At 44.1% G+C, this 13,650-nt stretch overlaps 2 protein-coding genes across 4 annotated transcripts; both read right to left on the bottom strand.

Annotated features, from left to right (window-relative positions):
* Window positions 1-1,301: 1,301 nt before the first annotated feature.
* rnf168 (ring finger protein 168) lies at window positions 1,302-6,122 on the bottom strand. 2 transcript variants are annotated; one of them, XM_019861410.1, is made up of 8 exons: window positions 5,830-6,122; window positions 5,060-5,259; window positions 4,746-4,947; window positions 4,517-4,581; window positions 3,741-3,896; window positions 3,498-3,586; window positions 2,881-2,953; window positions 1,302-2,117 (listed from the first exon to the last, which is right to left on the bottom strand). In XM_019861410.1, the coding sequence occupies exons 2-8, from the start codon at window positions 5,231-5,233 to the stop codon at window positions 1,542-1,544; spliced, it is 1,335 nt and encodes a 444-aa protein (XP_019716969.1). In that variant the 5' UTR covers window positions 5,234-5,259; window positions 5,830-6,122; the 3' UTR covers window positions 1,302-1,541. The 2 variants fall into 2 exon arrangements, with proteins under 2 accessions (XP_019716969.1, XP_019716968.1); XM_019861409.1 differs by lacking the exon at window positions 5,830-6,122 and adding an exon at window positions 5,426-5,684.
* Window positions 6,123-6,860: 738 nt separating this feature from the next.
* LOC109510943 (zinc finger protein 708-like) lies at window positions 6,861-13,591 on the bottom strand. 2 transcript variants are annotated; one of them, XM_019861648.1, is made up of 7 exons: window positions 13,250-13,591; window positions 12,091-12,274; window positions 11,245-11,531; window positions 10,990-11,059; window positions 9,970-10,151; window positions 9,050-9,633; window positions 6,861-8,227 (listed from the first exon to the last, which is right to left on the bottom strand). In XM_019861648.1, the coding sequence occupies exons 1-7, from the start codon at window positions 13,403-13,405 to the stop codon at window positions 7,417-7,419; spliced, it is 2,274 nt and encodes a 757-aa protein (XP_019717207.1). In that variant the 5' UTR covers window positions 13,406-13,591; the 3' UTR covers window positions 6,861-7,416. The 2 variants fall into 2 exon arrangements, with proteins under 2 accessions (XP_019717207.1, XP_019717206.1); XM_019861647.1 differs by having other exon boundaries at window positions 11,245-11,534.
* Between the last annotated feature and the right edge of the window lie 59 nt (window positions 13,592-13,650).

The raw sequence follows: 13,650 nt of genomic DNA on the forward strand, positions 1-13,650 counted from the left end.
TGCATCCAAGTGGGATCTACATACTTTGTGGATGCACGACACTTCTCCCTGAAATTTTACTTTAACAAAGCCAATACATCTTCCCACAGCATATAATTAAGCTTTCACTCTGCTCATCTAAGCAACCTTTTCCCAAGTTTTGCCATCCTTTGGTGTAAAATACCAATACCGCCTTTTCAGAGGTGGGACGTCAGCTGTGCGTAAGGCGACAGTGGGGAGCCAGGCACTAACATCACCCTGGAACTATCTGAATATAACAAACCACAACAGCACTATCCTACGTCTGTGAGTTCAGCACAAAAGGCATGTGAATCATTGCAGGCTGCAATGAATTTGGCGGAGAGGCAGCGTGAAAGCGGCCTGTGATAGCAGTGAAGTCCCGCCAATACGGAACCCTCCTAAAAAAACAATTGTAATTACCTGTAGATGCCAGAATATTGCCAAAAAATATATTTTTTTTCTTTTAGACAAGACAATGGCTTAACTAAATGAATCTCCTAACCTCATTTCAACATACAGTGAACCCACATGAAGATATGAAGAGCAAAAATCCGGGCATAATTTGTGCTCTGCCCTAAAAAGGTCTGCAATTGCGTATTGGGCAAGGCAAAGCACTAATTATGTCTAAATGAATGCCTGTCTGTGTTTCCAATCATTTCAACGTTCGTCCTTGACATCAAGATGCTGCTCGATGGTGATCAAGCAATGCTGCTAGTACTTCTGCTCAGGCCAAAGTTTTGACGAATCAAGTTCTAACAAAAACAAATCAGTGTAGAAGCGAATGAATAAATTATAGCCCTCTGAAGCTGCTTAGCACCAGAGCTATTTTTTCATATTACCCTAGTGAGGATAAGCGGTATCATGAATTTAAGTCTGGCAAGATATGGCTACCGCCTGAGCACAAAATCAGAGAATAGGCGAGTTTTTCAGTGAGCAACAAAGGATAAGATTCTGCCCCCTGTGAATAGACGAATTTGGAAACACGGAACTGTGAATATGCGGGGGTTCACTGAAAATACCACAAGCTGGGTGGAAAGCATTAATTTTCTATTAGCCATGCTTTTGGCCTGAACACAAAATATCCATCCATCAAACCATTCACTGATCCGTTTTATCCTCACCAAATAGGCAAACAACATTTTTCAGTGAATAACATTTAATAGACTTTACCCAGGCCCCCCCCCTCCCGTGTCGAGGAAAATGTGCAAATACAGAACCATGTATGGGGGGGGGGGGGTGTTTCACTATAAATGCCATAAGTTCATGGCAAAACAATATTTTCATGTTAAACAAAACTTTGATCTGAGCACAAAAGCAGTGACCAGGTGAGCTTTTGAGTCAGAAACGGAGGATAGGTTGCCCGTAAAATTTCAAAATAGGCGAACTTGTGAAAGCTGAACTGCAAATATACGTGGGTTCACAGTATTAAGGCTCAAATTGGTCTGTTTTTGTTGTCTCTTGGAAGCAGCTTTTAGACCCCATTGTGGGGCGAGCACACAAAGGCCAGTGAGACATTCCTTGGGGCGGTGGGGGGGGGGGGTTTAGCTGCCCAGGCCAGAAAACATGTCAGTGAGGGTGGGCTGTTGGCCGCTTCCGTTTTGCGAGGAGGAGGTGGATGCTTCCGGAGAAGAGGAGGGTGAGGAGGAGGACAGGGACGTGGGGGAGGTTTTGTTAGTCCTGGGGTTTCTCCTGTGGGAGTTGGGGGTCCCGCGTCTGAGGGGGTACGCGTCGGCAGAGCCTTTTCTCCGGTCCGTTTGTTGCCGGCTCTCCTCCTGGTCGAGCTCCTCTTGCAAGAGGAGCGCCATCTGCCGGTCAGCCTCCTCCTGGTGACGGCGCCTCTCCAGCTTGGCCTCCAGTTCCGCCTGTATCACTAAGGCGCCCTCTAGGGGCGAAGAGGAAGAAGAGGGCGAACGGTGGCATCGTCGCTTTGCCTCCTCTTCGTCGGTATGTTCAGAGCTTTTCCTCTTGGACGTTCCTTCATCAGCGTGACAGCTTCTGCGGTGACGAGCCTCCAATGGCGAGGCCGGACCGGAGCGAGAGTGGTCCGGTTGGTCCCGCTGACTGCTGTAGAGATCCGCAAGAGGGAGGGGATGCCCATGAGAGAGGAGGATATTCTCCTGGAAAATGTCAACCAGTGATACGGAAATCCAGTTATGACAATTATTTTTCTCCCCTAATAATCGCTGCATTCAGCTTTGGTGATTTTTAAACATGAAGTCAAGTCAACAAATAAATAAATGAATAGATAGATAATCTCTGTAATAATATATTGCATGTTGCCCCTTCTCGTCTAAGCATAATATTTTGGTTAAAATTGCATTGGTGGAATAAGAATTCAGCAAATTAATCCACCCGTTTTCATCTTGCTTTGGGGGCTGCCATTTGATGACATTACTGGATACATGATTAAAATTGCTGTCAAGGTGCCCTTGAAGGCTCATATATTTTCTTTTTTAAAAAATATTTCACTACAAATATGTAACTATGATTTTTTTTTTAAATCACGAAGCATATTAAAGCATTTGTAATTGCATTTTTTTTTCTATGTACTTTTGTATAGCATTTATCTCGATTAAACTAATCATTCCACACCCCGCCCCCAAAAAGGAATTGTTTTTGAACAACTACTAAAAACAGGTAAATTAACTTATATATGTCAAGAAAGAATATTAAAATGTGACTTTAAACATTTCTGTACGGCTAATACAGTTCGTGGTGTGATGTGGAACAGATGATGACTGGTTCCATTATTTCCCGAGTGGGGGAAAATATTCTAAATATGAATGCATTGACGGTCTCGTTACAGATTTTAAAACGAATCTTCCAATTTGTTCTACTTGTTACAATGACAACAAAAATATTCAAATATTTTTGATACACCTTGTTAGAAATCAAAGTGGAAGCCGAGCTGCAGCCTGACGGGCTCGACTTGGACGGAAGTCGACACAAGAACCTGTAAACACACAAACGCACGCACCCAGAGAATAAGAACGTTTGTGACGACCACAGAACTACTTTAGCGATGACAATGTAGGACACCAACCGACTAGAACGTGTGGCTTTCACTTCATAGTTGAGAGGTGTATTTATAGGTGTGTCTTAATAAAGGTACTCCTCAATTTCAGTCATTTAAAATGAGAAATATACATACATTAATGTACATGCATTAACTGTACACAGTTAAACATCATGATTTGATTTGTAATATGTTGGCAGTTATTGCCAAAGGGTAATGCAAAACACATGAAAAACATGACAAGAAACAATCTAAATTATTTTTTTAAATTCAAATTACACAGGAAACGACCTGCTGAAAAGTTTTTGCATTTTTGTTCAGTGAATCGGTAGAAGAATTACTTTTGGAACTCATGAAATGAACTTTTCCCCCACAATCTTCTTGTTTAATAAGACACAAAATGGTGGACATGACAGACGAAACACATCAAATGTCGATTCGGCGAAAACGATTTTGAAAAAGATGGAAATAAGTCACTGACTTTTCAATGTGCCCCGTCGTGTTCACTTTCTTCCTGGCTGGAGTGATGTGAGCAGGATGATGGTTGTCCGGGGAGACGGGAGCAGCGTTCTACAACAAGAGAAATGAGAGACTCGCTGGAGCTTTATCAGACGATGGACGTCATTTAGAGTGAACCCGTCTACTGTGGGAGATATGTTCCCGCCCCCTTCATCACAGTTGAAAATCTCTAGTAGTGTGAAAGAGTCTCCACACTGTGACTGACCAGCTCTTTGCTGAGCACCCAGGCCAGCCTCTCATCTTCCTCGCTCCTCCTGCGCTCTTCCAGCAGCATCTTCTCCTCCTCGACCAGGAGTCTGTGGATGTACTCCTCGCTGGCCCGTTGCTCCTCCTCGTCTAGCTCTCGTTTCTCCTCGGACAGCTGACAACAACACAAGGTAAGATTGCAGATTTAAAGGGTAATTAAATCATATGAAATTAAATCAATAAATGGGAATTAAATGCGCACAAGATCAAAGAGTGTAATTATAATTTTTTTTTTTTTAAACCTTGCATGGCAGAAAAGACTGAATATGTTCGACACTCTTCATGGTCTCAGGGGACAAAATACTCACAAACCTTGCCTCCTCCCCAACACTGCACGTCTCAATGACCATTGAAATCGTGGCTTTTGCGATTACATAACTGCGTTTTATCAAATCGCGATTATATTGCAAACGCAATTTATCATTCAGCCCTACTCGGAACCCATAATATTTGGAAGTTCAGGACTAACTGTACAGCTATGGGAAAAGAGCATAGTTTAGAACCTGGGTTTAAAAACAATTACACTTTGTTGGGATGTTTTGAATCTGTATTTATTCATATTATTAGTCACTGTGATAATGAAGGATACCGGCAAATGGGGGGAGTGTATCACACGCGAGTACAGAAAAAAAAAACAGCTTTTTAACGGTGATTTGGGGGAGCAGTATTATACACGGGTGTGTGTTATTCACGGGATTCGACAGTGGTTGTGTTTTCCATGGAGATCAAACTTACTTTGCTGATCTGTTCCTGATATTCTTGTCTCAGCTCACCAGGCTGACTCATCCTGGGGAAAAAGGCTAACAGAGACTCCTTTTTATTTTTCACGAATCAAGGGTTCGGTGAATGTGCATATGAACTGGTTGGATTTGGTCCCTCTAACAAGGTTAAGAACCACTGCACGAGAATAACACATGGCGAACTACTGTGTAGTGTTAAGTATTATGACATGCTGCAGGAGTACCCGTCAGGTCGTCTTTGTTGACGGCATCCTGTCCGCCGATGCGTCGCTGGCAGTGTTGTGGGAAGGTGACCTGGATCTGCGTCCACAGCTGCTGGTTGACCAGAGTCTTGTTCTTGTTGTTTTGCCGGGCCCAAGTAGACACGCGCTTCCTGCACATGGGACAGCACAGCGTACTCTTGTCCACCGATTCCAGGAAGCAGCCCTGACCACAAAAACATGCGCTGGACGTTAAGCGCCTCCTTTTGTTAAATGACTCCAGCTCATATCCACCCAAACGACAATGTAAGTTCCTTCTGGCATGCGCGAGTACTCACCTTGCAGAAAGTGTGCGTGCAGGGCAACGTCACCGGCTCCAGAAACAAATCCAAGCACACCGGACACAGACAGTCATCGAGAGAAAGCGGTTCCTCTCTCTTCCCTTTGCCTTTCCCCTTTCCTTTACTGCCCGACGAAGAGGGGACTGCCACCTCAGTGTCCGGATCTGGCATAATTATCTTCCCCCTCCACCTTGTTCCTGTGCAGCCAGTGGAGGGATTGGAGCCATCAATCACAAAAAAGAAACAGTATTACAGTATACCAAGGCGGACACACCAGAAGGAGCAGCACAAGGTTACATTAAAGTATTGCATTGCATTAAATCCCGAAGAATAAAGTGTTTAATGTGTTACTATTTTACTCACCATGTGTTTCTTCAGAACACAAAACAAGTGGTACATCTCCATTTGGCGGAAAAACTACAATATCTGTACTACTACTACTACTACTACTAATAATAATAATAATATATTCGCGAATATCTGCTTTTCGCGGCCGGTCTTGTCCCCTAACATCCGCAAACATTGAGGGTTGACTGAACATACACTTTCCTGCATTTACTTTATCCATGACATGATCCCAATATCCTATGAAATGCAGTACCCACATTAGTTGGAAGAGTCAATGGTTAAAGTTAGTTGAAGCCCTACAAACGTGTGTCAACGCTTAGCTGTTACCCTTAGCAAAACATTGCGCTGAAAGAAAGTAACCTCGGATGGCAACAACGAGAAACTACAAATCCAGACACTTTTACAGAAGAGCTGCTTACCGCTCGTGAGTTATGTCCCTTCGGTAGATTTATTAGACGATCTTTATATTCGCTGCTGGTCCCAAACAAATCCAGTGAGCCGTTAGCTCTCAAACTACGACGATTTAGAGTCCGACGGCCCGGACTCAGATCCCCTTCGGTCGGACGGATGAACACCAAAGTGCTCCGACAAAAAGGGTAAATCGATATATGTTGTGCCCTCACATCAATGGGCTGACAAACTGTACTTATTTGATTAATGTGAGGGAATCTCAGTGCCATCACCCGCCTAATCCCGCTGGTGACGTCTGCGCACGCGCAGTCAGCATCAGATTGGATACGTAAAATATGACGAAGTGTCGGGGAAAAAAAAAGCCGATGACAACAGTTTTGAGTTATTGAACATATTGACTCTGACTTTATGCTATACTGGAAAAATGTACTATTTGGGTTCTACAAAAGTAAGGAAAAAAAACACAAAAAAACCCTTCATTGTAAATTTAATAATCATTCTCGCTAAATTCCATACCCACAAATCCAGATGGAATAATTCAAAACCTCTTTTCTTAATTTTTGAAGCAGAAACAAAGCAGTACCTGAGTTCTTTTCTGGATTCCAAAAACAAGAAAGCTGTTAAGGCTCTGGCTATATGCTCCTTATTTGAAATTTTTGTCTAATAATCCCCTGGCTTCTTTTTTGTTTAAACGTTTGTAATATATGTTTGTATTAATAACATGTTCGTTTTGCTTTCTGTTTACTGAGAATTGTATTCTGACTTGTTCAATAAAGTTAAAAAAAAAAACAAATTTTGAGTGTTTTGTACCATGACTTGTTCGAATAAAGATTCATTTAAAAAAAAAAAACAGTTTTGAGTGTTCTTACTTTACAAATTAGTTTTCAACAGATTCATACATAGCAATGCCATGTTATGTCTCATATTTAATTTCTCTAAATATGCAATTATTGTGATGACACGTCAATAATAGGTAATAATCTTTGTGATAAATCTCTAATTACTAATAGAACGTCTTTTGTTTCGTTGACAGGGGGAATTTTGTTTTCATTTTACCCTGGTTTTGAAAATACAAGGATACCACCCGACAGCATGTCAGGAAATGCTGCTGCCTGGTGCAAAGAAAATAGAGTCCTTTTAAATTTTATTGATTTTGATGCTGGTATTGGTTTTTATTATATTATTCAACTAGGAAGAAAAAAAATCACATAATAGTGTGCAGTCCAGTCCTGGGCACAAATGGTTCTCTCCCACAGGACTGTGATTTTGTGAAAGGAGCTGTGACGTCTTCATTGTGATAAATTGTCATTATAAATGTCTCTACATCAGCACTGACAGTTCAGTAAGAGTAGGGTGTTTGCTATTAAAACTGAAATCCTCGTGCCCTTTTTCTTATTGATGCTAAGCTAACCACATCTTTATTTTGCTGAGATGATTCACTCATTGACTCAGCTGTCCCACTGCACAAACACGCTCTTCTGATTCTCAGAATCTCAGTCCAAGGACGTATTCACGCTGGAGGAGTAAATCATGACATTGCCTTTAAAACTGGCACGATTCCAACTTTTCTCAGGTGCATCTGGTGCGGACAGGAATCACTCGTTGACAAAACCATCGCTCCAAGGGAAAGCTGCACTCTTCTCTTTCTTGCGTTTGCTTCCAGACTCACGTGAGCTCTTCAACTCGTCGCCGCAGCGGTGCTTCTTGAGCTGCCTGGAGTCGGAGAAACCGCGGCCGCAGCTCTGGCACGAGTATAACTTTACGCCCGTGTGGATCTGCATATGCGACTTGAGCTGGTTGGACTGGCGGAATTTACGGCCACACGTGACACATTCGTAGGGCTTCTCGCCCGTGTGGACCAGTAGGTGTCGGTGGTAGTTCTGCGGCGTCCTGAAAGCCTTACCGCACTGCTGGCACTGGTGCGGCTTGACGCCAGTGTGCAGCAGCTCGTGCTGGCGCAGCTGCGACTGAAGCAGAAAGGCCTTCTGGCAAACGGCACAGACGTGCGGCCGGTCGCCATTGTGCTGCCGCATGTGATAGATGTACAGGTGGCGGAGGTGGAAAGACTTCCCGCATGTCTCGCATACAAATTCCTTGTGCTCGGCGTGGCTCTTCTCGTGCGTGCGTAGTGTGCTAACGCTGCTGAAGCTCTTGGCGCAAGTCTTGCAGCTGAAGGCCTTCATACCCACCGATGGCCGCCGACGGCTCCGATTGTCGCCGGGCACACCACCCGCCTTGGCGTGCTCCTTGTTCCCGTGGACAACCAGCTGGTGCTTCTGCAGCTGGCAATTGTAGAAGAATGTCTTGCCGCACAGGTCGCACATGAAGGGTTTCTCCACGCCGTGCACCAGCATGTGCGTTTTCAGGGCCCACGTCCCTGAGAAGCCTTCGCCGCACTTGCTGCACCTGCCATACAAGGAAATCAGTTGTTATTTAAAGGGAATGTTTGATTCAAAAGTGACTTTTTCATGTCTTGGATGAATGTTTTTTTTTCCACCATTTCAGTGTTCCTGACTTTTTTGTCTATGACTAAAATGGGGCCACGTGATGCACTTTGGACTCCGGTATGAGACCCTCTCTCTCTCACTCTATCAGAACTTCAGTGCCTTTCTTCACATCAGTGGTTATCTGGCGCAATTGTGATGTCGAGTTTGTAATAGTTCCTTTGGACAGTGGGCTGGCATGATGTCTGATTTGACAGGCAGCCTGTGGACCGGGCCTTCGCTTTGTTTTCTGTTGAGTGCTCTGTTGTATTATTTTTTTGTTTTATCTTAAATGGTCTGCAAAGCGCTTTGTTACAGCTGCAGCTGTTGTGAAAGAAAAATGTAAATAAAGATGTATTGTCCTGTAATATGCCTCGTTGTCACAGCATGCCTGAGTGTTGCAAAGCAGACCAGGATGGGTCATACTTTTAGCTGTTCATAAAAATTTGTACTGTGGAATACGCCTTGCCGGCTGTTGAATCTTTTTTACACAATGTATGAAATGCTTCGGATGACATCAACCATATTGTGTGTGTGCGTGTGTGTGTGTGTGTGTGTGTGTGTGTACAACTATTGAGTTGATGGACGTAAACTGCAACAAAATTCACACACACAAAAATAATTGAAACCCTAAATCATACGAAAACGAGGCCACATGAAAACTGAGGGGCCACCGTGTTTTAAAAAGAACAGCGCATGGCGTCTTTTTTCCACTTCTGTAGTAGAAAACTTTAGAAAATCTTACTTGAAGGGTTTTTCTCCGCTGTGGAGGCGAAGATGTCTCTGGAAGTTGTACTTCAGTCCAAAGCTCAGTCCGCACGTCTGACAGACAAAAGGCTTCTCCCCCGTATGGACCACGCGGTGCTGCAGCAGGCCCATGCGGCACTTGAAGGCCTTGTTGCACTCGCCGCACTTGAAGGGTCGCTCGTCCGAGTGCGAGCGCTTGTGCACACGTAGGTTTCCGGCGGTGGAAAAGCGTTTGCCGCAAGTCTGGCAGAGGTACGGCCGTGCCCCCGTGTGGACCGTCTGGTGCTCGCGCAGGCTTTTCTTCCTCAGGAAGCCTTTGCCGCAGACGTCGCACATGAAGGGCTTGACATCAGCGTGCGAGATCTCGTGGTAGCGCAGCACCGCCGTCGAGGTGAAGGTGCGCCCGCAGGTGGCGCAGCGCAGGGGAGTTTTCTCCAGCCGGTGCGACGCTTGGTGGGCGCGCAGCTGCCGGGCCAGACGGAATTTACGATCGCACTGCTCGCACGCTAGCATCTTGTCGGGGTCTCGCTCTTGGGCCTCGCGTAACCGGTGGGACTGCTGGTGTTTGTGCAGCGTCTTGGCCTGTGTAATGGAAAATTGAATCCAGCAACTTCACTTATAGACGTGATATCCAGGCACAGACAAAATACATAATATAAAGGAGCTAGGTACAAATACAGTAAATATTCTCTATTAAGGAATCACATTTGCGCTGTCCAATCCTTCCTTACAACTGAATTTCCTTATATGGGAAATGAGCATGTTACATGTCTTTTATGAACATCCAAGTATGTGAACAAAATGCATGTGTAACAACACAAGCAATGAAATGCAAAAATATATGCTCCAAACACTGTTTATAACACAAAACAAACTTAGGACTATTTGTGTGTGTTTTTTTTTTTCTCCCAATCACACCTGGTAGAAGCCTTTGTCACACAGCGTGCACGGGAAGGGTTTGACGTGGCGCAACACGTGTTTCCTCAGCTGGTGCTGCTGGTGGAAGCCTTTGTTGCACAGCTCGCAGAAGAAGCGCTTGTGCTTGTATAGCTCGCGCCGGCGCTTATTCTCCTGCTCCTTTAGATCTTCTTCACTCGCAGCTGTGTCATAAAGAAGACATTTTCTTAAGGTCTCAGGTGATGTCATGCACGGAATCTCCAAAGGCCAACGCCACTGAGTCGGACAGTTTGGAACTTGAGCGACCTCATGACAGCCACTTTGGAGGTTCCACTTGCGTTCTTATTGTAGACTCGTCAAGAGCAATAGCGATTAGGCCTGTAACGACACAGTACTGAAATTTAAAACAGTGACTCCCAACCAGCGTGCCGGAGCACTGAATTGCGCCATGGCTCAACAAAGGTTGCGAATCACAGCTATAAGGACACAAATGTGCGTCATCTTCGAAATGGCAAAACCTTGTGTCTCAAATCCAGTTTTACTCCTATTTGTGTATATTCCCTTCTTACCGAATGGATATTGGAGCATTTAAATCAATATCGGATCACAATGTGAAGAATCAAAATCAAACCGAGTCGCAACCTAAAGGAAGAGTTGCTTGTCCTGAACAGGATCGCTCGGGTGCTGGAGCCTATCCCAGCTGACTTCAGGCAGAAGGGGGACTACACCCTCAACTGGTCGGCAGTCAGTCGCAGGGCACGTATAGACACAAACAAGCATTCACACCCACATCCACACCGTCACTGAGTGGGAATCGATCCTACGGTGCCGCACACAAGTCAGGCGAGTGTACCACTACACCATCAGTGACCCTATTGATTAATTATATTAAATCGTATTTTACCAAAAAAAAAAGCCAAATTATGGGTCAGAAATTGAATTCTTGGTCAACAGATGGACGGACAGACGGAGGAAAAGATGGACAGACAAACAGACAGTCAGGAGTCCATGATTAATCCTCCCGTGAAGGTGATGACTGACCTGGCTGAGCGACGACCACCACCTCCTTTTCTGTTTTAACATCAGCTGGTTCTGCCGTCTTCTCTGCCTCCTGTACAACAAATAAATATCCAGTACCTCATTAGTGTGACAAAAATTAACATATTGCAAAGCAAGTTGAGAAAAAAAATATATAACCTTCAGGTCAGCAGTAGTGAATCACTTTCTACTGCCTACAAAAATCCACCGCCCTATTGTTGACAAACGTTTTGAAATGCTCAATAAAACATGTCCAACCGTTTTATGAAGTGCCGTCTCCTCTTCCGTGGCTGCCAACTCCTCAGGCTCCAGCTGCTCATCCGCCACAGGAAGAGACTTCATGCCAGAGGCTTCATCCTGAGCATGATCCTCATGTTTGTCCTTCACCAAGGGGCTGCTCGGGAGCCTGAGTGCAGAGTGAAGCGGCGGGCTGATGATGACGAGAGGAACCTGGCCGCTGCTCTCTTTGGCAGAAGACGCTTTGGCCGAGTTGATGATGGACATGGCGAGGCTCAAGGGGGCGGCGACTTGTCGATTGCCGTTTGCTGCTGAGACAAAAAACGAATATATTAACTTAACCCTTACATATTGTTTTGGTCAAATTATACCTATATTGATGAGGGTTGAACAATTTTGAAAAACAAACTAATTGCGATTCTTCTTCAGTATTTTGTTGTTCTACTTCTTCCTTTCATAACTTTGCTGCTGTGAATTGGGAATTTCTCCATTGCGAGACTAATAAAGGTTTTCTTCTTCTTCTTATTGCGATTATAATATGCAATTGTTTTTCAAGGCCCTCTTCCCACATCTTTTTTAAAGAAACAATCAAATCAATCAGTAATGCAATAAACAATATCAGATTTATGATCCATAAAGGTTTAGGCTCATGCTGAAAGAAATGCAAATGAACCATGATGGTTTGTATCGCAACAAAACTGTATATCTAGTATATGTATATTTTTAGAGGGACAGTGGGGACACTATTCACAGGGGGAGGTTCAGAATTTGACAATGACAATTCATGTGAAGAGATTCTTGGCCCAGGTGAAAATTGAGCAGCGACATGCTGTTAAGCTCGTAACCTCTCAGCGTCCTGTTTTTTACCCTTTGTTTTCTTAGTTGTAGGCATTTGCTTGTCCCTTGAACTCAGCTCGACCTCCAGTTGCCCCACTTTGTCTCGCAAGGTGTTATTCTCCTTGGCCAAGCTTGCCAAGAGCTGTCTGAACACGCTGCAGATTTGTCGGACGGCCTCCTTCGCAGCCACACTTAAGATGGCTGTTAGCTGACGCTGCGGAGGGAGAGAACAAGATGAAGCTATCGTTTCATAATATGTTTCATGTCAAAACTTAGTTTTGCTCTACTAACTGCGAACTGTGTCTTTGTTTTACGCTTTGTTTTGTGAACAGTAACTGTACACCTACATCACATTGTACAGTTCGTCAGATATATCTTTATTTGCATTTGCTTATAACTGCCTTGTTTTACTTTGCTTTCTGTAGCCAGGCCGGCATTGCAAAAGAGAATATGTTGTAAACTGCCTTACCTGGAGAAAAAAGGCTAAGTTAATAAAACTAATAATAACACCGTTGAGTGTTGCTCCGCTATTCAACAGACAGGAACTGAGCCATGCTGCAAATGGTGAAAATTTGCAAGTTACTGATATATAATAGGATATAGAAGGCACAAATGGAAGCAAAGCACGACTTTTATTGAAAGGAAGTGCCTTAACTCACTTCAATATAGTTCCAATATGTCAACAAAGCAATAGAGCATCAGGTTCTAGAACAGAGTATTCTCCATTCATTTTAAATTGAACACGTTGGATAGCTTTTATTTTGAAGGTGGCCAAGGCCGCTCGCTGGCGGCAGATTATCTAATGCACATTAATTACAATCGCTCTGGCGGCTAACTTGACTTAAACTTTGGGAGTGGAGGCTGGTCTGACCGCAGTGAAATGGGGCCCTCTTCCGTATTGGAACGCAGAGGACCTTTATTTGAGTTGTGACAGCAGTTGGAATGTTCAATAAAACATTTAATGAAATGCATACAAATAAATTGTCATAATATAAAAGGATATTAAATTTACGTGACTGAAAAAAAATTATGTGGCGGTGTTGAGTTATTCGCCTCGGCGAAAGGGGAAGTGACGACAGGATTAGCATCTGGCTCTCTTGACTCTTTTCAAATAAACTTCCAGCCTCTGCTCCTTTCGTTTTCATGTGGTGATTTAAAGTAAAAATAAATAAATAAAACATCCGCTCACCATCAGCTCAGGGGCACCTGCAGCCTCCATCTGACCGCCGACCAGGCTTTTGTGTAAAGCACCCACGGCTGCCTCCACCGCCACCTCCATGATGAACGCCGCTTGCGAGCGGAAAGTTGCGGCGGTTGTCGCCTCGTCGTCGCTCGGTCGCTCCATCCAGAATCAAGACAGCTCACCGGAACAACCGTGAAGTTAAAAAAAATCTTACTATAAATCACAAAACCACAGCTGATGAATGCGGGTGCCGTCTTTAACAAAAATAGAGTGACTCATTCGGGATGGTTATCTGCATTCGGGACGTCCAATATGGCTGCGATGTTTACATCCGGGTCATTCTTGAGTCATTTACCAGAGAACACCGACGTGTGAAGTTATGCTGTTGTATTATAAATTTAATAATC

This window comes from Hippocampus comes, unplaced genomic scaffold (genome assembly GCF_001891065.2).
Source record: "Hippocampus comes isolate QL1 unplaced genomic scaffold, H_comes_QL1_v1.1 scaffold122, whole genome shotgun sequence".
Taxonomy (NCBI): Eukaryota; Metazoa; Chordata; class Actinopteri; order Syngnathiformes; family Syngnathidae; genus Hippocampus; species Hippocampus comes.

Bases quoted from the DNA above. Each gene is read 5' to 3' on its own strand.
- rnf168 (XM_019861409.1), bottom strand. From the start codon at position 5,669: ATGTGGGTACTGCATTTCATAGGATATTGGGATCATGTCATGGATAAA. The intron at 4,948-5,059 runs GTGAGTACTCGC...TTTTGTGGTCAG, and splicing joins GCACGCACACTTTCTGCAAG to GGCTGCTTCCTGGAATCGGT. The intron at 4,582-4,745 runs GTACTCCTGCAG...AGTCTCTGTTAG, and splicing joins CAACAAAGACGACCTGACGG to CCTTTTTCCCCAGGATGAGT.
- LOC109510943 (XM_019861647.1), bottom strand. From the start codon at position 13,405: ATGGAGCGACCGAGCGACGACGAGGCGACAACCGCCGCAACTTTCCGC. The intron at 11,535-12,090 runs GTAAAAAACAGG...TTTTTGTCTCAG, and splicing joins TACAACTAAGAAAACAAAGG to CAGCAAACGGCAATCGACAA. The intron at 9,634-9,969 runs GTGTGATTGGGA...TCCATTACACAG, and splicing joins GTGACAAAGGCTTCTACCAG to GCCAAGACGCTGCACAAACA.